The sequence below is a fragment of the Zootoca vivipara genome, chromosome 1 (assembly GCF_965207765.1).
Source record: "Zootoca vivipara chromosome 1, rZooViv2.hap1.1, whole genome shotgun sequence".
Taxonomy (NCBI): Eukaryota; Metazoa; Chordata; class Lepidosauria; order Squamata; family Lacertidae; genus Zootoca; species Zootoca vivipara.
The window spans coordinates 121,688,065-121,711,192 of NC_142582.1; the positions used below are offsets into that span (position 1 = coordinate 121,688,065).

The 23,128-nt window shown below is 44.2% G+C and overlaps 1 protein-coding gene across 5 annotated transcripts in view; it reads right to left on the reverse strand.

The window, feature by feature from the left end:
- PPP1R13B (protein phosphatase 1 regulatory subunit 13B) overlaps nt 1-6,821 on the reverse strand; it is a 66,405-nt gene extending 59,584 nt beyond the window's left edge. For 4 of the 5 annotated variants that reach the window (XM_088655788.1, XM_088655753.1, XM_088655783.1 and 1 more), the window contains exon 1: nt 6,530-6,821. In XM_088655788.1, coding sequence (XP_088511914.1) covers nt 6,530-6,538 — 9 coding nt within the window. In that variant the 5' untranslated portion in view covers nt 6,539-6,821. Of the gene's footprint in view, nt 1-6,288; nt 6,397-6,529 lie in introns of those variants that run through there. The other variant, XM_035105111.3, reaches the window with a different exon arrangement.
- Nucleotides 6,822-23,128: the final 16,307 nt, after the last annotated feature.

The window sequence follows — 23,128 nt, forward strand, 5'->3', positions numbered from 1 at the left end:
GCTACCTTTGAAACAGCTCATGAAATATTTCTTTATAGGCAACTAAGCAAAACACTTTACCTTTATTTCTTATAGAAAGACAGTCATGCTGCAATGGCTGAACATATCACAAAAAGATTCCTAAGACTGTGTAACTCCATGTATGACTCATGGAAGGCATTGCTGCTAACCCATTCTTTTTTCCCTGGAAGAAGACTGAAAATGTATTAAAATGCCACTGCATATGTGAAAAAATATGCCTCATGTGCACATGCAAGTGTCTATTTTCTCCCCCTCCTCTTGGATCTGCCAATTTCCCCCTGGTAGTGTCCCCACCACTATACTCATGTGACAAGCACAGGGTTAGACAAGCACATACGGTAGGTTAGAAAATGAAATGTAGTGTTGCCCTTGAAATGTTTAGTTCCACTCTAGTTTGCATTAGTTATCATTAATATCAGTGCTGACCCACACTTAACTGTGGTTAAAGCTGGTAAGGGACAGGTATTTGAGAAGGAGGCCTGCTTCCAATCTACATCTTAACTGGCCCCACCTCACTCTCTGCCTCACGAATATAGGTCTCTGTCTTGCCTCATGTGTTAACCCCCAATACTTTCTTATTTTTATTATGTAATAAATTTATACCCCGGCTTTTAGAAAACTTGTCAAAGGCAGCAAAAATAGTATAATACAGTATTAAACAAACTTAACAGTAATACATAAAATATTCTAAACCCACAGAAAAATCAGTACCTTTCCTTAATAAATTTATTTCAAAAATGAAGCTGCCCCCTACAACTACAAATGGCAAAAAGGGTTAAATTATTTGAAAGCCCCAAAATAGAAGCATTGCATGCTGTCTTGTATCTCGAGAGTCTAATCCACTTATGCCTACAACACTCCTTCTTGGATCCTCTTTAAGATAGTTATAAATTGCAGACTTGAGGAGCAACTATACCACTCCCAACTTACACACACACACACACACACACACACACACAGAGAGAGAGAGAGAGAGAGAGAGAGAGAGAGAGAGAGAGAGAGAGAGAGAGAGAGAGAGAGATCCTATCTGACAAAGAGCTCTGTGGAACTTGAAAGCTGGCTCATTATTTTTTGCCATTTTAGTTGGTCCTACTAAAAGTGTCACCCTGCTGTAGAGTTAGACCTACTAGGTATTTGCATAATTACAACTCCAGAATCTTGGATACCTGAATCCATGTTTTGGTAGGGCAAAATACATAGTGTACTACCTAATAGGCAATACTGCCTAAAAGCATAAATCAACTACCATCCACAGAAAATGGCTGATAAAAAATATTTCAGGCCTCTTGAAGGAATACTCATTCACACCTTCCCTTAGCAATTACTTTTACTGCATTGTCCTGCCACTCTTACAGTCAAAGGGGTCATTTTGAAAAAATAATAGCTCAGCAATATTACTTATCTTACCGCAACAAATTCGTTTAGACTTACATTATGCCAGTCTCTAACATTTTTGTACCTTGTAATTATTTGTTTTTCTCAACCTCCTCAGTTCAAAAAGCACTGTCTCTGACTAACATGTTTGTGTCTTTTGTTTTTACCAGTCTTGTAATTCTCCCCCCCCCCCCCGCCCCAACCCTCTCAGTTCAAAAGGAAGTCAGTGCATTGCCCTCTATTAGGGATGTGTCTTCAATTTGAAACCCATTATATTAATGCCTTCCAAATCTTCTCTAGCTTGTGAACATTCTTGTTAAAATTTGGACCTCAAAACTAAAGACTGTTTTCAAGGACACCCCCTAGAACCAAGTAGGTTAGAATAATAGAATTTTAGAGATTCCCAAGAGTTGGGTAGAATAGCAATGCAAACTTAATCAAAAATAGTATTGCTTCTGCTTTCTACTCAACATATGGGAAAATGGCTGAGACTGTCAATAGCAATTTTATTTTAACAACAAAAAACTATTTCCAAAAGTTTCTCACAAACACCACCATATTATATTGGTAAGGCCAAAAGAATTAAATTTTGTGCTCTGAAATTCAACAGGTACTGTTAGAGCAAGAACATAAAAAGAGCTCTGCTAGTTCATCTAGCCCAGCATCCTGTTCCCACAGAAGCCAGCCAGAAGCCTATGGGAAGCTACCGTATTCACAAGCAGGACATGAATGCAACAGTGCTTGCCCACTTATGCTCCCTAGCAACTGGTAGTAAACAAACTTACTGCAGTGATCACATGATCAAGTCCTTGATATGTTTTGCCTACAGTTGCAAAATTCTATTTTGATTTAAGATACTGTAATATCAAATTCAAGACAGTATCTTGGACAACATGGCACCACCTTGATGGTTCCCTATTGTTTAGGATCTTATCTTGCCCTAACATAAGCTGATGCTACCTTAGAGGGTCTTTCCCACACATAAGAGGAGAAGCAATGAGACAAAGGAGAGAGGAGTGGTGGATTGTGAAGGGGAAATGAGCAAAAACAGATAATAAAAGGGAATGGGGAAGGAAGGCACTGTGGATTTGTGTATTCTATACAGAGTTCCAACAACTCTCCTTTATCACAATCTAGCATGACAAAAATGTAACGCTGGGGCATGATAAAAACATGAGAGGTGTTTTTAAAAATACATGCATATGCATACATAAAAAAGCAATTCTCTACTCTATTAAGATACTTGTCAATATAACCAGTGGGGTGCATGTGTAATGCAGAGTCTTTTAGACAATAGTGCCAAAGGTGCTGGTTTCCCCAACACCAGTTCTTTGTTTTTCTGTAATAGGAACAAACCCTTTATTTTCTCCATTTAAGCAAATGGAAAGCATTCACAGTCCTACTGGATGTAAACCAATACTAACCAATACAGTATTGCCCCTCTCCTGACAACTCCAGAGGCAGGTCTTCCCCACTCAGCAGTGTCTCCAATTGCAGACTCTTTGGTTCCTCCCACAAGTCTACTGATCACAACCCTACCCTACATCAGCATAACTCCACCTTCTAGATTCCATTATTGGCATGCTGTAGAGTAGCAATTGACAATTATATTTCATCTACCATATATGCTTAAAAAAATAAAAATCAATAAAGCACAACCACAAGGACCTCACCAATATAGTTCTGATCAATTTTACCAATATCACTTCAAAACAGTATTCCACAAAATTATTTTTTATTTAACTGAGCTCCCTGCTTCTGGAAATCTCATACCTATCACAGCTCCTGTTAAGGTTTGCATTTCATTAAACATTTTTTATTACATTTATATACCACCTTTATCTTCCAAGCGAGTTTTAGCTTCCAAGGTGGTGTACCTGGTTCTCCTCCTCTCCATTTCATCCGCACAACAACCCTATTAGGTAGGTTAGGCTAAGAGATGGTGACTGATCCAAGGTCACCCAGTGAGCTTCATGGCTGAGTGGGAATTTGAACCCTGGTCTCCTACATCATAGTGCATCACTCAAACCATTACAGTACATTACATTGGCTCTCAAACATTACAGTTCTGCTCCTGCCAGGCTCTTTCAGTTTTCTGTCCCACTCAATGTGAATCCTCCAGTCTTAAAGTTTGTAAGGGCAAGGAACTGGGAAAACGCTGCAGTTGAGGGTGGTGGGAGAGACTAAGCTAGAGAAAGCTACAGCTAGCCAGACTGCTGGTAGTAAACCAGCTTTGAAAGGAAAAGCTGCTCCACCACACTGAAATGGGTCTGTGGGTCTGTGATGAAATGGTAAGAGAGGGGAGATACTCTGCACAGTTCAACCCTTTAACCCTCCCAACCCCACCCAGTAATGCAGCAATGCAAATTTCTATGTGGGACAACACAACTTTGAGGGGGCTCCTAAGTGCATATCTGGATAACCCCTAACAATTGCAATACCCAATGATACTGGCCTTTTTATTACAGAACATAAATGGTTACAGGTAGGTAGCCGTGTTGGTCTGGGTCGAAGTAAAATAATAAAATTCCTTCAGTAGCACCTTAAAGACCAACTAACATAAATGTACACACTTAATAAAGCTTTGCCACCATGGCTTGAGTAGGATTAAATTATTTTAAGTGGTTTGTGGATTGCTGCCATAGGCTCAAAGCTGCTGTGGTCAATTCAAAATAACTCTGGTTGTACTGAGCTCCTCATTCACAAAGCGAGGTATCAGACAATTGGACATACTTCTGTATATGTGCAATTTATGCTGAAGCCAAGAACAGGAGCATCCTGATGCTGAAGGTCAGGACTCAGAGTCACTATAAGTATTTTACTCTTTCTATGCAAAATCTTCTGCATTATGACAGATATAAAATCAAACAAAAATAAATAAAATCACTTTACTACTTCATGCCACGGAAGGAAAACAAATCCTGTTTCATTTATTTCATTTACTTAATATTCCACTCTTCCTCCCAAAGGACCCCAGGGTGGTATCTAGTACAGTACTGTACTTAGATTGAACAAAATGTAACTGGAATTGTATGAAGTAATTGTATCAGATTTACAGAGGGATCATTGCTACTAAAATGTTTCTGAAAGGTACATGAAGTAACATTCAAAAGTCATTGCTGTTACTGCAGTCTCATATGACAAAAATAATATTTAATGTAGGAATAAAATGAATACAAAATACAGGCACTAATGAATCACTATCTTAAAACAAAAAGCAAAATAATAACTGGAACACTGTTTTATGAGTTATGCATTAAAATACATACAATCCAGAGACAGAAAATGCAAGCCATGTTTCAGGTTGCATGCTATGCCTGTAAAACTGACTGTGCCTGTTTTACAGCTGCCTCCTAACATATACAATCATCTTAAATTCATAAGCTACAGCCTTGACAAAGGCTATTACATGAGCATACTAGAAGAACTACACACACTATCATGGTTTACATCTCATGGGATGAAATCCCCAGAACACCGATACTGGAATATGGCGAGTAAATCATGGGAGATACTCTTCCAAAGGAACTGCTTAATGGACTGCAGCTAAAGTCAGTAAGATTGCACGCATGTATATGTGTTCCACTTCAGAGGCCTAGATCATAAGCAAATTCTGTAAATCCATTCATTCCAGTGACTCTATTTTTGCCAATTCTAACAGACTATTTTTTAAAGATTTCCAACAAAGGGGAGAGAATGTGTACAGTATTTGTCTTATTACAATGTTTGACAAAAGGGGCATTTTAAGCCATACAATACCACTGCAACACACAAACCCCCTTTATGCTACTTCCTGTGTTCTTCTCAGCATGAAGAAATAATAATAATAAATCCTAATTCATTGCTTACTCTTTCTTATTGTCTCATATCCAAATATCTCATTTCCATATGGTTAAGGGTGGAAATCCCTGCAGTATTTAGTTTTAGGAGAGTGAATTATTTTGGAATTTCCGATTTAGAAGATTCCCTCCAAGTTTCCTTTTCTTTAAATACTGGGGAGCAATTGAGGCAAAATAATCTTCCGAACCGAACAAATGAATAATTAACTAATAAACATTAAGAACTAGCTATAAATAAACCGCATATTAATATGAAGCATTTCCCCAAGGAATCAAAATAAATTCACAACGAAGCGGGCCATCAGAGAAACAACCATTTTAAAATAAAATACCCTGCCAATGCAATCAAAGTCAAAGCAAGCCTATACTGTATTCACTGATGCCGAGATGAGCAGCGGAAAACGCAAGCAGCAACTATAGATGCATATTCCGGGGGGTGGGGGCAGATCGCACATTTAAATAAAGAAATAGCAGTGATGCAAAGAAGGGTTAACAGGAAACTCCGCAGCCCGGGCCTTATGCACCTTTCATTGAAAATCAAACCCGACTCTATTCGGTGCGGCTTTACTCAAAAGCAAGCGGGCACGAAAACTAAAGCGCAGGTATTCCGAGTCCCAGTGGATCTTACACACAAGTGCGCATCGGGTTGCAGCCTGTTCGTGCGCCAGGACTTTTTTTTTATTCCCTTCTATCCTTCATCTACCTCTAGGTGCTTCTGCGGTGCCCATTCAGAGGCAGCAGGGGCTGACACAAAACAATGCCAGGAAGCAAACACACCTCGCAGTTCTTTCGCCTGGATTGCGCTCCCCCTTCCTCCACCCCCAACAACAACAATGACAGCGTCAATCAACCCACAAAAAGGGCGACCAAAAAACCAAATCAACCTTTCTATCGTTATTTTTAAACAGCGCCGGCCCCACAACCCCGTGCTAGCCGTAATCATCACGGATTAGGCTTTTTCGTTTCCCCTTTACAGGAGGACCAGTTTAAATCCTCCTGGCTCCGATCGCGAAAAGAGGCTTGACAGGATCCCTCCCTGGCGTGCGTTTTGTACCGTTTCATGGGATAGGCGAGGGAGGAAGGGAGCCGTTTCTGAGAAGATCTCCCCACTCGGGATCGAAGGAAAGGCGAGGAGGCGGGAGCACACGAGGTGGTTTTTCTTTTACTCGAGAGCCGCCGCTGCGGAGGCGCCTTCCTTTGGCCGCCCTTTCCGCCGGGACAGACAGACTGGAGGATTATCCCGCCCGAGAGAGGAAGAGAAGCCCGCCCGCCTCCCTCACAGCCCCAGTGCTCACCGGCATCATCTCCGGCGCCGCCGCTGAGGCCCGAGCCGAGACTCCGCTCTGAGGGAAAGGGGAGAAGCGGGCGCGCGGCGGTGAAGAGGCGCGGACGACGAGGCCTGCTGCCGGCTGCGCTGCCCACCCGGGCCGGACGGAGGGCCAGCCTTCTTCAGGGGGCTCCTTTTCTCCTCGTTGTCGCAGCGGCGGCGGCGGCGGCTTCCCTTTCCGTCGCCGTCGGAATCCAAACGGCGGCCTCCTCCGCGTCTGCCGCCGCCGCCTCTTTTCCTCCTCAGATTTTTTTCCCTCCCCCTCCCTCAGTCTCCACACACAGAATTCCGGCCCTGCTCCGCCCCGGGAAGGGTTAATGGCGGCGGATCCCCATTGGCCGAGGCGAGAGCGAAAAGGGGGCGGGGCTGGCCGTGGTGCGGCGCGGCGCAGGACGGCAGGCGGGGGAGAGGAAGGAGAAGGGAAAGAATGCGAGCAGGGCGCGCGCGCGCGCGCCTGCCTGCATTTGGTGCTCCACGTGACGCGCGGGGGAGCAAAAGCAAGCGATCGGAGTCCTCCCACCACCACCTAATTTGTTCCTCGCCGTCTCTTTCCCTCCCCAGCCCGCCGGGCGCACTCACCTGTTAGGGCCTCTTGCTGGCAGCTGGGCAGTAAGAAGCAGCAGCCCTGCTTTGTTAACAGTGTTTTATAGACTGCAATTATTTCACTGGGGCTTTGCTAATTATTCTACGTGATTTGTGTTGTGTTTGTGACACACTGTAGTGTTCGGTCGTGCTACTGTTGTTGATTGCATAGGAGCCAATGTAGAGAGACATCTTTCTACTCCCCTCTCTCCCCCAGTTTGTGGATGTTGCAATAAAACGTAGCACATTCGCAAACCTACCGGTAAGCAGGGTCCAGCACAGTTTCACTTGCTTCATATCCTCCTTTTTGCCTGCCTGCAATGGGTCCCTTGAACTCTGCTCATGCCTCTTGCTTGCCTGGAAGGATAGAAGGGCATGCTACATGTGTAGAATTTAGTCCACTGCACAAAGGTAGTGTATACATATATTGTTGCACCCACTTTTGCCTCTGGCCCTGCCTCCCCGCCCCCTGCATGTTACCCAGAAGGGGAAAAGTTTTCCCACCCCTGCCACTCACCTCAGTGCCTCCTGTTTTAGATCAATCATAGCCCCTTGTAAGGATAGTCAAAGCCTGAAATCCGGTAGAGAAAATTTATCCACATACATTTATGATTTGGGATTGCTTCTTCTGTGCTCCCTGCAAATCAGTTGCTTCATAATCAATCTAGAATCCTAAAATGCACACACACACACACAGAAAAAACTCAGTTCAATGGGTCTCGCTCTTGTTTTGACTTCATTTAAGATTCTTGCATGGAAGCAACCCCATTGAGATCTGCAGGGCTTTATTCTGAATAAACATAATTAGAATCAGATACATACTTCCTCTGTAGTTCTTATTTCTCCCAACCCTGATATATCAAAGGCTTGTCTGTGTTTCCGCTGTGGTTTCCTCCTTCCGTTCCATAGCATAATTTGCTTATTTTCATAGACCTTGATTTTGGCAGTGGTTGATAGAAAGCCTAAACTTTAGAAGTAGATTATGTGGTGGTGCAGCGGAAACCGCATATGAGCAGCTGAGTGATAGAGCCCCAGCTGGCTGGGAGTTTGGCAGCATATGAAACCTTTGAGGAGCCCTCATAATGCTCAAGGACATTGTTTAAGATGTTGTTTAGGGAGGGGGATTTCTTGTGTCCCACACTGCAGGTTACACATTTATTCTTTAGGAGAAATAAATCTCAGTTTCTGGTTATAAGTATATAGAATGAACCAGAACACATGCCCCAAAGTAGAAGAGGTCCAGGCGCCAAATCTAGCTCCCGAAAACGCCTCATATTTGCTGCAGAAAAGATCATTATCTGAGGACCCTCTCAGACAATATTATGCATATTGTCAGCTTTCTTCCAAGCTGCAACAAACAAAGGCTTTTTAATGCATCTGCTGTGATGTGAGCAGCAAGAGAGGAGTTGATAGAGAGCCCTTTGGCCCTTCTTATGGTATGGCATGGTTTATTTGCACACCACTTTTGGGCCCAAATACCACTTTGGGTCACTTCAGCTGCTCACTCATAAGCCAAGATTCAGGAAAACTGAACGGTCAGGCCCTCCTGTGGTGGTCTTCTCCCACTGTGTGACATCACAAATACGCACCGGGCCCCCCCAAAGTTGCGCTCACAGGTGTGGCCCAAAGGAAAGCAGACTCCACTCCGGATTTGTGTAGGGTTTACTCCTGAGCCTTTTCTTCTCCCCAAGATGCAGAAACCACCTTTTTGACCCTCTATTGGTTTCATCCTTGGGCTCCTTGATCACTGCAGATGGTGACAGCTGTCACAAAATTAAAAGACACCTGCTTCTTGGGAGAAAAGCAATGACAAACCTAGACAGCATCTTAAAAAGCAGAGACATCACCTTGCCGACAAAGTTCCGTATAGTTAAAGCTATGGTTTTCCCAGTAGTGATGTATGGAAGTGAGAGCTGGACCATAAAGAAGGCTGATCGCCGAAGAATTGATGCTTTTGAATTATGGTGCTGGAGGAGACTCTTGAGAGTCCCATGGACTGCAAGAAGATCAAACCTATCCATTCTTAAGGAAATCAGCCCTGAGTGCTCACTGGAAGGACAGATCCTGAAGCTGAGGCTCCAATACTTTGGCCACCTAATGAGAAGAGAAGAATCCCTGGAAAAGACCCTGATGTTGGGAAAGATGGAGGGCACTAGAAGAAGGGGACGACAGAGGACAAGATGGTTGGACAGTGTTCTCGAAGCTACGAACATGAGTTTGACCAAACTGCGGGAGGCAGTGCAAGACAGGAGTGCCTGGCGTGCTATGGTCCATGGGGTCACGAAGAGTCGGACACGACTAAACGACTAAACAACAACAACATTGGTTTCATCCACTTAATCCACCAGAAGCCTATCTTCACATGCAGGGGAAGTCCCTCACTCTCTGAGGGTTTGCGACCCACTGGCTATCCTCACCTGGTTTAGATGGCAAGTCGAAGCCATTTCCCAGGGTGTGGCATTCTGACAGCTCCTCATTATTACTATTTATAATCGCTAGGCAGTGCTCAAAATATTTTAGCGGGTGGGGAAATATCTTGTGCTAGGTATCTCCTGCTGCTTTTCCTGGTGAAATAGAGCGTGGTTAAAAATATTTTTTTTATTAAAAGCACACACACACATTTTCCTTGTGCTTTCTCTCTCTTCTGCTGCTTTTCCTGGCGAGCTAGAGAATGGTGGTTTAAAAATAGGGTTGCTGGAGCAAAGAAATTCTTCCTTTTCCTCCTCACCCCGCCTTATTCCCTATGGGCAGCAGACAAAAGCCATTTTTTGCAAAGGGCTCTCCCAGCGCTGTCAGGCTCTTGCGCTGACTCGAGGCATGCATGGAATGCTGAGAGCGGAGACCACGCCCCCTTCCCCGGGTTTCCTGTCGCCGCGTTTCCCCGCACTACGAAAAGCAGCAGGGAGGGCCCACAGCCAGCCCTTCCGCCCGGCGCTCCCTGAAGGCGAGGTTATTGGGAGGTGGCGACAGTGCCGTGCAGGCTGCCTGGAGGACAATTAAAAAAAAAAAAAGCTTTTATAGGGCTCAAGTACGCGGCGTTTACCTAAGGTCGGTCTTTAACACGGGGGAGGGTGAGAAGTGGTTGCTGGTATCCTTTTTTGCAGAGGGGGTCTTTTGATTCACAAACACTAAATTGCAAATAAATAAAGAAATAAAATAAAGATTTGAAAATAAAACCAGGCTTGTTTAGGGAAGTTTTTAATGTCTGATGTTTTATTGTATGTTTAATATTTTGTTGGAAGCCGCCCACAGTGGCTGGAGAAACCCAGCCACATGGGCAGGATATAAATAAATAAATTATTATTACTATTATTAATTATTATTATTTCATATTTTAAATCATAATAACCAATCTGAAATGTTTTTCTGTGACAATAAACAGACATCCTACACTACAGGGCAACTTTAAATGGATTGATAGCTCAGTCTGTAAGAGCATAGTGCTGATAACACCAAGGTTGCGGGTTCGATCCCCATATGGGACAGCTGCGTATTTCAGGGGGTTGGACTAGATGATCCTCAGGGTCCCTTCCAATTCTACAATTCTGTGGTTCTGTGACACACTTAGGCTGCATACACTTCATACATTTAAAGCAGGTGGCTTCTCTCAAAGAATCCCAGGAACATAGGAGCCAACTCCTAGGGACCCAGTAAAATATCTGAGGAGACCGGTCCCTCCAAAGTTGATGGGCATTGCCATTCAAATGGTGTGCCTTGTGATCAGTCTTGTGGGGTCAAACATACCTGCTGCCCCCATATTTTTTTCAAGTTGGCACCCCTGCACCTCCCGGAGCTACAGTTCCCAAAACAATTAACAAAATGCAATTCCCGGGATTCTTTGGAGGAAAGAATGTGCTTGAAACATATGTTGTACTGTTCTGGCTCCCATTTTCATACTGCATGTATCTTCCAGCAGTTTGAATCCCTTCTTTGCATTGCTGGAGTTTTAAGAGGTAAAGCTTTTCCCAACATAAAATCACAAAATTGCAGAATTGGAAGGCACCCCAAGAGCAATCTAGTCCAGCCCCCCTGCAATGCAGGAATCTCAACTAAATCCATGATGGCCACCCAACCTCTGCTTCAAAACTTCCAATGAAGGAATGTCCACAACCTCCCAAGGGAGTCCATTCCACTGTCAAACAACCCTTACTGTCAGATAGTTCTTCCTCATGTTTCGTCGGGATCTTCTTTCTTGTAACTTGAAGCCTTTGATTTGTGTCCTACCCTCCAGAGGAGCAGAAAACAAGCTTGCTCCATCTTCCATGTGATAGCCCTTGAGATATTTGAACTACCTTAGGTGAGGGGCAACACCTCACCAGGGTCTTCCCACCCCACCCAAGCCCTTTTGATCCCTAAGTCTTCATTCACCCCCAGGGGATCAATATCAACCACTTTTGAAGACCCTGGTGTGGACAGAAGTGAGTTGAAGGACCAATGGACTGACTGTTTTAATGCATATTCCTAACTTCCCCTTGGGACGCGGGTGGCACTGTGGGTTAAACCACTGAGCCTAGGGCTTGCCGATCAGAAGGTCGGCAGTTCAAATCCCCGTGACTGGGTAAGCTCCCGTTGCTCGGTCCAGCTCCTGCCAACCTAGCACTTCGAAAGCATGTCAAAGTGCAAGTAGATAAATAGGTACCACTACAGCGGGAAGGTAAACTGCGTTTCCGTGTGCTGCTCTGGTTCGCCAGAAGTGGCTTCGTCATGCTGGCCACATGACCTGGAAGCTGTATGCTGGCTCCCTCGGCCAATAACGCGAGATGAGCGCCGCAGCCCCAGAGTCGGTCACGACTGGATCTAATGGTAAGGGGTTCCTTTACCTTTACCTAGCTTCCCCTATGGTTTGTTTGTCTGCTGAAAATCCCCCTCACCCTGTAGGCTGCATTCTTCCCCAAACAGGAAACTATATTATGTAATATGTGTTTGAGTATCACCACTCAAATGAAACATGTTTTTTTTTTAAAAAAAAAAAAGCAGCCAGCAGCTAGTCACACCCAAAACCCTGGGCGCACCTAAAAGTCATTATTTGGAACCCATCCAATATGTTATGTGTGCCAACCGAAATGTTATGGTCCTGGTGCACCTAGAATATACGCCTGGGAAATGATAAGATAGGGTGCTAAACAGAAGTTTAGATTTATTGGAAAGTTAAAGTGCCAATGGAATTAAGTGCATTACTGAGTCTTCAGAAAACATACCTTATCTGGTTCCTTCCAGATTTTGGGTCTGCAACTCCCAACAGCAGAAACTGCGGTGTCTTTATGATGTATGGTTTATTTATACATATATTACAACCTGAGCCTGGATGGAGGGAGTTCAGAACATTGTCTTTCCAATAAGGTCTCTGGCTTCTCCTATAGGTGCAGCAGGCTTGGCTCTCAGAACAGAGAAATCAGCCATGCTCTCTGTCTCTTTGTTATAGCCTGTCACATCCAGGCCACATAGTTCTCCTTGCCCCTCTCCTTCTTCCTTCTCACTGCTAACCCTGTGAATTGTCACCCTGGTACTGAATGCCCTGATGCTCGTATTTTATTAGATTAAGGACCAGCCATCATCAGGAAATTGGCCTTTGCTGTTTCCAACCCGAGTCCCTACTGGATATGGGAGATCATTGCTTGCAGTTCAACTCCCCAAACCTTGGTTAATTCTAACTTTTATCAGATCCAGGAATTTAGGGTGCACCGCACCCCACAAACTCATAAAAGGAAGCGTTTTGTTTTCTATTCCATAGCTTTCTAGCAAGAGAACAAAAAAAGACATTAAAGTAAGGCACAGAAGGAGATGACATGTTTCATAGAAGAGATCACCAATGTCTTAAAACAGGCATTGTTTTCAACCATTTTAAATGCCATTATCCTTTAAAAAGTGCAGTCCTGTCCACATAAATTGGCCGATTGGACAAATGGACCATTGTCCTCATCAACCTGTCCACAGAAATGTCCATATGAATGCACATTTAATCAGTGTTCATGCAGTGCCTTAGAAAAAAGGATGAGAAGACTTTTGACATTTCAGCTATTAGTATGTCTGTCATTCGCAATCCAAATACGGGAAGAAACCAGAGATGCCTCAGTTGTGTGTGGGGTGTGTGTGTGTGCAGCCTCAATATGCTGTCCATCCTGGGATAGTGATTGTTGATACACCTGTATTCTTCCTCCTCTCCCCCCCCCCGGCCGCCTCGACTCATCCATTGAAGCCAGCAATAGTAAGTTCTGGTTCTTGGGATCTCCCTTAAAAATTGTGTTGCAAAAGCTGTATCTTGAGTAAGCCCAAAGAGATGGGTGGCACCCACAAGTATCATAATAGTTTCTGTGTCACTGCCGTTAGGTCATGCATTCTGACGTAGAAAAGCAACAGGGCACAAAGCCAGACGTCCGATGAAGTGTGGAATGAGTCGGTGGAAGCTGGCCGATTGGACAAATGGACCAGTGTCCTCATCAACCTCCGTTTGCTCTCGCTTGCCTGCCTCGTTTATCTACAACCAGTCCAAGGCCGTCACTTCCTGTCCGCTTCCTCTGCCATGGGTCATTTAAAGTGTATGGCTCCCCCCCCATTTAATCACAAGAACTGTAGTTTGCTTCTCACAATTCCCAGCACCCTTAACAAACCACAGTTCTCAGGGTTCTTTGGAGAGAGCCATTCAAATGTATGGTGTGGGCGTGTTGCCTCTCGGAAAACTCAGCAGGGAGGGCAGAATTATAATTAGTTGGCTTTGCCTGTCATTGGTTCTGGCTGCACCTGCTGATGGTCTCCCTGCTTTCCATCCTACCAGCCCCAATGGGCACCAGCCACCGCTGGCAGGAGTAGGACTCACCATGCCTATAGGGTAGGGAGAAACTGGCCGAAGTTTGTGCTTACTAATCCTCCTTACTAAGTCTTACTTGATGAGTCTCCGTGGGAAGGAAGAATGAAGGAGCCATGTTGTCTAGCAGGGCAGGGAGAAAATAAGAACATAAGTTGAGCCATGCTGGATCAGGCCGAAGGCCCATCTAGTCCAGAGGCCAACCAGATGCCTATGAGAAACTTGCAAGTGGAACCAAAACAAAGGAGCATCCTCGCCTCCTGCAGTTTCCAGCAACTAGTCTTCGGAAGCATTGCTGCCTGTGGAGGCAGAGCATGATGGCTAATAGTTGGTGAGAGAAAAATTGTCTTCAGCTGCTGCTTGTGTTTTGCCAAAAGAGCCCAGGGAGATATATGGGCAATATATGGGGTGGGGCTGGAGTTATTAAGGGTTTGTTCTGTTTTTGTTAATGTTTTTATTAAGTTTTTATTAAGTACTTGTCTGTGGTTTTACTCTGTATTTTTATGCTGCAATGAGAACTTCGGATGAAGCTCAGTATACTACTACCACTACTATATAGTTCATAATGACTCAACATATGCAGGTCTATTGTGTCCTCCTGGAAGAAAGCGTGCAAATATAAAATACTGAAGTGTAGCTGGACAACCGTTTCCCCCCTACCTTACAACATACCGGTATATTTCCGTAGACCAGGCATCCCCAAACTTTGGCCCTCCAGATGTTTTGGACTACAATTCCCATCTTCCCCGACCACTGGTCCTGTTAGCTAGGGATCATGGGAGTTGTAGGCCAAAACATCTGGAGGGCCGCAGTTTGGGGATGCCGGCCGTAGACCAATGCAGCAACCACAACTCTTTCTTATAACTACTGCCCTACTTTAAATATCCTGGATTAATTGGTGATGGGATGTACTGTAGTTCTTATGAATACCATCAATTGTGTGCGTAGGCCTGGGCACACGATGTTGAACAAAGGGAATGCCTATGTTAGATTTGCAGACTCGTAAGATCCTTAGCCTGCAAATGTTCAACATGCGCAGTAGTAGGTGATCTGTGTGCCAAAGAGTTATCAAGGAGTGTTACATAAACACATTTTCCCTTGTTCCTCCCCTTTTATGTGAAATAATGGGAGTGAAAAGGCACACCACAACCCTCAATAGTTAACAAGTGAATGAAGAGAGAGAGCAAACTCTGCAAACTGAATGCAAAATCTTGCCCCTGTTAAGGTTAATTGGCAAACTCTTGCTGATTTTAAAAGGAGGCAAGATTTCAGCCTAGGCTGCAAGCCAAAAACACTGTTGCAATTGAAAAGAATTTTCCAAAACAAGCCTAACTGAGTTAGGAATCTAGAAAAAAAGGTACTCATTCAATATAAATCTCAGCAGGTGCACGGAATACAAATAGGCTAATCCCACTTTAGAACAGATGAATTAATCAGTTAAGCACCACATAAAATAATTGGACTCCATCCAGGGGACTGTGCACTTACGGACAATAAAAGCCAGCCAACCATCCAAGACTATCTTCCACTGCATGGGTGTAGAAGAGAAACAAGCATTATGCACATGTCGTTCTGCAAGGTGGAATTCAGGGCTTGGGAGCCACACAAAATTCTTTAAGGTGCAGCAGGGAACAGAGAAGAGCAGCGGGTCTTGATTTTATATCCTTTCAAATGTCTGTTTTTATTGCTTCCATTTGCCTGGCTACTCTTCAATCCCCTTCCTCCCTTTCTTGGTCTATTCGTTCCTCTGCTGCACTTTTCCATCAAGCCAAATCTGTCTCTTAAGTTGCCCAGCTGCAGCCTTTCCCCTCCCACCCCTGTCTTTTGAAACCTTCACAACATTTGACTCCTTCTGGGCCGAGTTTTCAAGCAAACATTTCAACCAGGGGTGGCTAACCTGTGATCTAGACATTGATGGTTTGCAGCTCCCACCATACCTGCCAAGTTGCTGTTGGAGAAATAAGGGACCGGGCCGGAAGTAGCAGACCGGAAGTAGCGCTGCCGCCATTTTGGAACTGGGCGGAGCATGCTCAGAAGTGACTTTTGATGCTGCTTTGCCCAGTTCCAAAATGGCCGCCGCACCAGAATAAACCGGGAAAAAACAAAAAAAAATCCGTTTTTTTCCAGCTAGGAACAGCTGGAAAAACGAGGATTTCCCGGGGAATACGGGAGACTTGGCAGCTATGGCTCCCACATCCTCCCTAATTATTGACAATGATGGCTGGACTGGTGGAAGTCCCACAACATCTGAAGACCACAGGTGTGCCACTTCTGCACTAGAAGGCAGCTTCCTGTAATTGCCGAAACCAGACAAACAGAGAAAAATATTTAATCAAAATTGGCACATAGGCCCTCTTTCCATAGATGTGTTTATCCTTGTTTTCTATTTTTGTCTTCTGGGCCCTAAATGAACAACTGCTTAAAGTACCAGCTTGTGTTCAAGAAGGATATGACTGGTTAGCCTAAAAGAATATGTAATTTAGAGAGCACCACTTGACTTTAATTTAGATAAACTCCTTCTGCTAGATTATACAGCTGGACTGGACTGATTGGAAGCTTGCTAAAGAGATTGCATACCATTCTGCTTTTCTTTAAATCAGTGGAGTTGGAGTTTTAAAGGAAATAAACACATTTCCATGTTCTACTGCGCAGAAGACAGTGCTTGCATATGGCTGGAATTTAGTTCAACAAAAGGAGCTTGGAGGTGGGGGAAGTACTGGAAATAATTATTTGAAAATGTAACTTCTGTACAGCTGTGAAATACAAATCCTAGAAGATATTTGCAAGGGAAAGGGCTATATAGGGCCCATTATCAGATGATCTGCTTTGCACGCAAAAAGTCCAGGGTTCCCAGGTAGGGCTAGGAAAGACAGCTTATTGAAATCCCGGAAAGCCACTGCTTGTCACTGTAGGCCACAGTTGGGGAACTTTGGGTTCTCCAGACATTGCTAAACTACAACTCCCACCAGCCACAGCAAGTATGGCAATGCCTGGAGATGCTGGGAGCTGTAGTTCAGCATCAGCTGTAAGGCCAAAAATGCCCCACCTCTGCTGTACACAGCGTACAACATATGAAGTTACAAGGTTAGATCATTGGCTTGTCAACCTAGGATAGCCATCCCTATGTGGCAGCAGTTCTCAAAAGCAGAGACCTTTCCTTTCCTAGCTGTATTGGCCATGATCCTTTAATAGGAGGCGCCAAGGATCGTGCTGGGGCTTTTTACGTGCAGAATGTATGCTTTGGAGCTGGTTAAAAGGAAGGTGTGCTGGTGTACTTCCAAAAACCGATTGCCGAATTTTGGGACAACGTCCTCTTGGGTGCTGCTGATGCTTCTTCTCTAGTAGAGGAGCAGGGCTCCTCGTCCATCAAATCTCAGAGAGTGAGAAGGAATGATATTGACACTGTATGAGGTATGCTAATCCTAGTCTGTGAAGAGCTTTAAAGATTAAAACCAACACAAGGTTGTCGATGCTCTTATCCCCCAGCTCTAGGCCTGGACAGGAAATCCTTACGTTTTGAGACATCTTAAAATAGTCATACAGATTACGAGGGGATGAACAACAATGACAAGATCCACACACTACGGTTGCCATGCCCTGTTGTAATTGGAAAATGAAACTTATTACATGCTGATTCAGAGGAAGCCCTGGATTGATCAAGCAATTGCTGACTCGTCATTAACTCGCACCCCAATGGTTAGGGATGGGCGCTGCCTCCTTTGTGTCTAACTTTAGCTTATGCTGACCATCTTGTATCCACTTGATTGTGGCTTCCAGTTCCAAATACTACTAGTCCAGCAGTGAAACAGCAGCTTTTGACAGTTTGGTCACAGAAATCTATCTATAGGTTATCCGAATACAGTCATACCTTGGGTTACAGACACTTCGTGTTGCACGTTTTTGGGTTGCACACCACTCTGAACCTTGAAGTACCGGAACGGGTTACTTCTGGGTTTCAGCACATGCGCAGAAGCGCTAAATTGCAACCTGCGCCTGCGCAGACATGGCGCTGCGGGTTGCGAACGTGCCTCCCGCACGGATCACGTTTGCAACCCGAGCGTCCACTGTACTTGCAATATTCTACAAAGTGCCAGGTCATCTCTTCCTGCAGATTAGATGTTTTTGGGCTGCAAGTTTTATCATTCCTCTTGACCACTGGCCCTTCTGGGTAGGGCAGGCGAAAGCTGGATCCATTTGGAAAGCCACAGGTTCTCCATCCCTGATATTAAACAAATACTATTCAACCATTAATACCAATGACAAAGTGGAACCCCACATAACCCAGCACACCAGCTGCCATGTGGCAGAGTGATTATCCCCAAAGCTATGCGGGGGTTAACAGCACACTGAACAGGAGAGGGGCTTCATCAGTGCTCATTAGACAGCCTTTTCACAATCTGTTTACATAATGGCTTTACATCCTGCAGGAATGAGGAGTTCTTAACAGCCACACAAAATGCTCCCAGAAGCTTAGGAAAGAAAATTAAGACTACCTTATCCACTTGACTTTAGCAGAGAGGGGAACTCAGCAGATTGGAACGCTCCCAGTTAGAACAGTCCAAAGACATTTTAACAAAATGCTGAAAGATCAGGAGTTTTTTTCTTGTATAATTCACCAGGAAAAAAAAAGTGCATTGGCTCAGCGTCTTACACAACCACAGTAGCAGCACTTCAAGGGCTAAATGAAGGGAGGGGGGGAGGGGAACCACATAAGCAAATAAACAATTTAATTTTCTTCCACGCACTATAATTACGCAATGCTTGAACCTGAGGTTTGTTAAATATATTTCTTTCACATGAAGATTTACCTGGTGCCATTAAGTGCCAAACAGCTGAAGGTCAAACCTGTTTGTGAAGCCAAACGTGCATAATAACTTTATTACTCATGGAGACCTTAGGGAATGATTAACAGAATACCAAAGCCATGTTTTCTACCAATCCTCCACTCAGCAACATTTTCCAAGCTGAATATTTTGTTTCAGCGAACAAGGAGCATCTGTTCTGAGACAATATGCTCATGGAACGAGGGCAAACCTTGGGCTTGCTGGGACTCTCAAATGTTGCTAGACATTGTTATGTTACCTTAAGCCAGCAACTCCCAAATAGCAGGTAAAGTCTCCCTGGTGGGTGCGGGGAGCTTTATGAACTTGTTGGCTATGGCTGGATGTCACAATAAAGGACAGTTTATTATTATGGGAATTCCTAGCTTTCCCGGGCTCCTATACTCCCCTCTCTTCCCCTGTCATGACTATGTGATAATAGTGAATCAGAGAATTGTAGTGTTGAATGAGCGCCACAACCCCAGAGTCGTCCGCGACTGGACCTAATGGGCAGGGGTCCCTTTACCTTTTAAGGGACCCTGAGGATCATCTATTGGTCCAACCCCCTGCAGCTGCCCCATACAGGGATCGAACCTGCCGCCCTCACGTTATCAGCACTACGCTCTAACCAACTGAGCTATCCAGGAATAACTTAATATTAAATTAAAAGTGGGGAGCTTCAAGCAAGGTGGCTGACTGTGGCCCTGCAGGCCTATGTGGCCTCCAAGATTCTTACCAGGCCATATTATTATTATTATTATTATTATTATTATTATTATTATTTCAATTTATATACTGCTCTTTATCAAAAGATCCCAGGGCGGTGTACAATGTTGAAAACACATTACAGAACATCAGTGATAAAAACGTAATAACAAGCATACTGACAGACAGCCTAATAATAAAATAGTCATCATAATAACAGCCCTCTCCTCCACACTTTCCCAGGCCATAGATTATTTAATAGCCATTGGCCTGGGTAAAGAGGAATGCTTTTGCCTGGCACCTAAAGAAATGGAACGATGGTGCCAGGTGAGCCTCTCTGGGGAGAGCATTCCGCAATTGGGGAACCACTACAGAAAAGGCCCATTCTCCTGTTGCCACCTTCTGAACTTATCTGGGATGGAGGGACATAGAGAAAGGCCTCAGATGACGAACTGAGGGTCTGGGTTGGTTCCTCTCACTTCCACACCCCGAGGGTCTTCTAGTCCAACCCCTTGCACCCCACCTTTCACCCAATGTGGGGCTCAAACCCACAGCCCTGAGATTAAAAACCTCATGCTCTACCAACTGAGCTATAAAGTCTAGCCTACACTGCCTACTTTTCCCTCTGTCCCCGCCCACCACTGGAATGTGGTCCCAGAGAGTTGTCTACAAGGCAATGCAAGCCTCAGGGGCTGAAAAAAATTCCTGCTGCTGCTCCAAGTTCTGTTTTATTTTTCTTTCATTGTTAATTCCTACTTTAGCAAGTAGATGCTAAAATACAGGTAAGTCAGAGGAAGTTTGGCTGAGGGTATTCCCAAAATCTGGAAGAAGCCCTGGTCCTAATCTTGAAGTTTCTGCACCTTCTCCACATGAGGATTCTGAACCTAGTGCTTTAAAGCTAAGCTTTGAGGGTGGACTGAACTCCCTCGGGAGGCTGTGGACTCTCCTTCCTTGGAGGTTTTTAAGCAGAGGTTGGATTAAAGCAGTGTTTCTCAACCTTTTTTGGGCCAAGGCACACTTGTTCCATGAAAAAAATCACGAGGCACACCACCATTAAAAAAGTTTAAAAATTTAACTCTGTGCCGCCCTATATTGACTATATAATTATGACTGTAAGAAACACTTGCCAATTGCTGTGTTGGTTGCAATCTCCTGTAATAAGGCTTCACAAGCCGCTGATTTCTCTGCCAGCACAATCCTTTGCTCAGCAAGTTTCAGGTTGAGCTCATCCAGCCAGCTTCTTTAAGTTTGTCTAAAACCACCCTCCCGTGGTGGTGGCTGTTGAGAGCTGCGCTCGCCCTGCGTCGTGACCCGGCTGGCTTCCTTTCCGGCGGGTTAGTGTTGTTTATTGGCGGCCGCCAGGCACGTGACAATGCAAATCGCCCTTCTCGTCGCCGCACGTCGCGGCACACCAGCCAGCGTCTCGCGGCACACTAGTGTGCCGCGGAACAGCGGTTGAGAAACGCTGGATTAAAGCATCCAGCTTGGATGCTTTAGGTGAGATTCCTGCATTGCAGGGGTTAGGGCGAGATGGCTCTTGAGGTCTCTTCCGACTCTACGATTCTATGATTAAAGCTAATGTGGCAGAACAGAAGGTAGTTTGCCATAAATGAGGCAAAGGCACAAAGCAGAATGACCACAACTAGAAATGCTTGACACACAATTTAAGGAAGTTGCTGGCCCAAGATCTGATGGTGGCAGGTGGCTTTCTCTCAAGTGGCCGTACAGTACTACCTCCAGAATCAGAGGCAGCATTCATCTGAATACCAATTTGCTAGGAAACAAGTATGGAAGAGGGCTATTGGCTTCATATTCTGTTTGCCAGGCTTCCCATAGGAATCTGGAGCGCCACTGTTCAAAATAAGATGCTGAATGAGATACACCTTTAGTCTGATCCAGCAAGACCTATGACTTGTGTTCTTAACTTTGCAGATCTTCAAGACTTGGTTCCCCAAAGTGTTTTTATGGTGATTTTTTTATTGTTTTGTTCTCCTTTTTTAGCTGTTATATTGACTATGTTCATCTGGTTTTATGGTATTTTCTAAGCTGCCACTGTCCATAAAATATTTAAATAATTAGATGCAAAGGTTGTAGTGGCATTTTTAAGCTGGGAGTGCTGTTCTTTTTGGCTCTGTTGGAACACAAGGATGCGGCCTCCCTGCAATTAAAATTTCAGATGTATTCAGGGCTACGGGACACACTCAAGTACAGTGGTACCTCGGTTTACAAACACAATTGGTTCCGGAAGTCTGTACTTAACCTGAAGCATACTTAACCTGAAGTGAACTTTCCCATTGAAAGTAATGGAAAGTGGATTAATCCATTCCAGATGGATCCACGGAGTACTTAAACTGAAAATACTCAAACCATGGCGTACTTAAACCAAGGTATGACTGTAGTATAAGTTGTAGCACTTGTAGACACAAATTGAGGAGTAAATCCAATAAAGGTATGAACAGATTTAATAGCCCAACACATGTGAATCCCTCAAGTCACTAGAGTAATGTTGCTATCATTGTGTGGCTCTTTCAGAAATTTATTTGGAACTGCTTACCTCTCTGAATGTGGGTTTGCCTCTCTGAATTATCCTACTTTTACCCAAATCAGGAAACAGCCCTTTCTCTGAGCAGGCAGTAGCTAAAAAGAGTTTAGCAGCAGCAAACTAGAATCTACAGTGAAATAAACAAAGCCCAGTTATGTAACATGGGGCCGAATAATGACTACCTACATGTAGAATTCATTTGTGTCAAAAATGATAGATGGAAAGCAAACAGGGAAGGCCAATCCACTTTAGTGACTAGAAGTTAGAAAGGTCTCAATTTGCCACAATTAGAATTCCTGAATTTCTAGTTCTCAGAAGCTGCTCGTAAAGCCTCACTGCCTTTGTTTTTTTTTTTAAACTTCCTGTTAATTGCTAGAGCTTTCTGCTATACGATGAAGAGGTTTCATGAGGATTAACTGCTAATATTTAATTTCTCCCATCTGCCAACTTTGTAATCAGCAAATCAAAGCTCAGGGGAAATCTCCAATCTTGCTAGCTTCCGTTTGAACAGATTTTCAAACTTCCAGGACTACAACAATGCAGCTGTTACAGGCAGGCTTCCTCTTATTTGTTCAATTTCACTTCAGGCACCAGCTGATATGAGATCATACAGAGGTGACATCTGGGTCTGACATTCAATAGTTGTTGCTATGTGACTAAACTAGCACCGCAGAATTCCAGCAAACAGGAATGGAAACAATCCAGAATTCATTGTTATATCCCAGTTTACATGGCACAGAGTCAAACTTGGATTCTGCCAGTATTTAATCAGATCCAAGGAACCACTGATGTTTTGGTTTTCTCCTTTAAATAGCATCCTTCCTCGCATTTCATTGCAAAACACCATTGAAACTAAGGAAAGTCTGCCTCATGAAATGGAATAATAAAAAAAATTCCTTCAGTAGCACCTTAAAGACCAACTAAGTTTTTATTTTGGTATGAGCTTTCGTGTGCATGCACACTTCTTCAGATACAGTGAAATGGAAGTTTCCAGGCACTTATGTAGAGAAGGGGTGGGGAGGGGTGGGGATGGGGAGGGGGGATCACTCAGAAGGGTGGTGGAAATGGGTGATTGACTGACTGATAGCTGTTGATGACCGCAAACGACTGCAAATG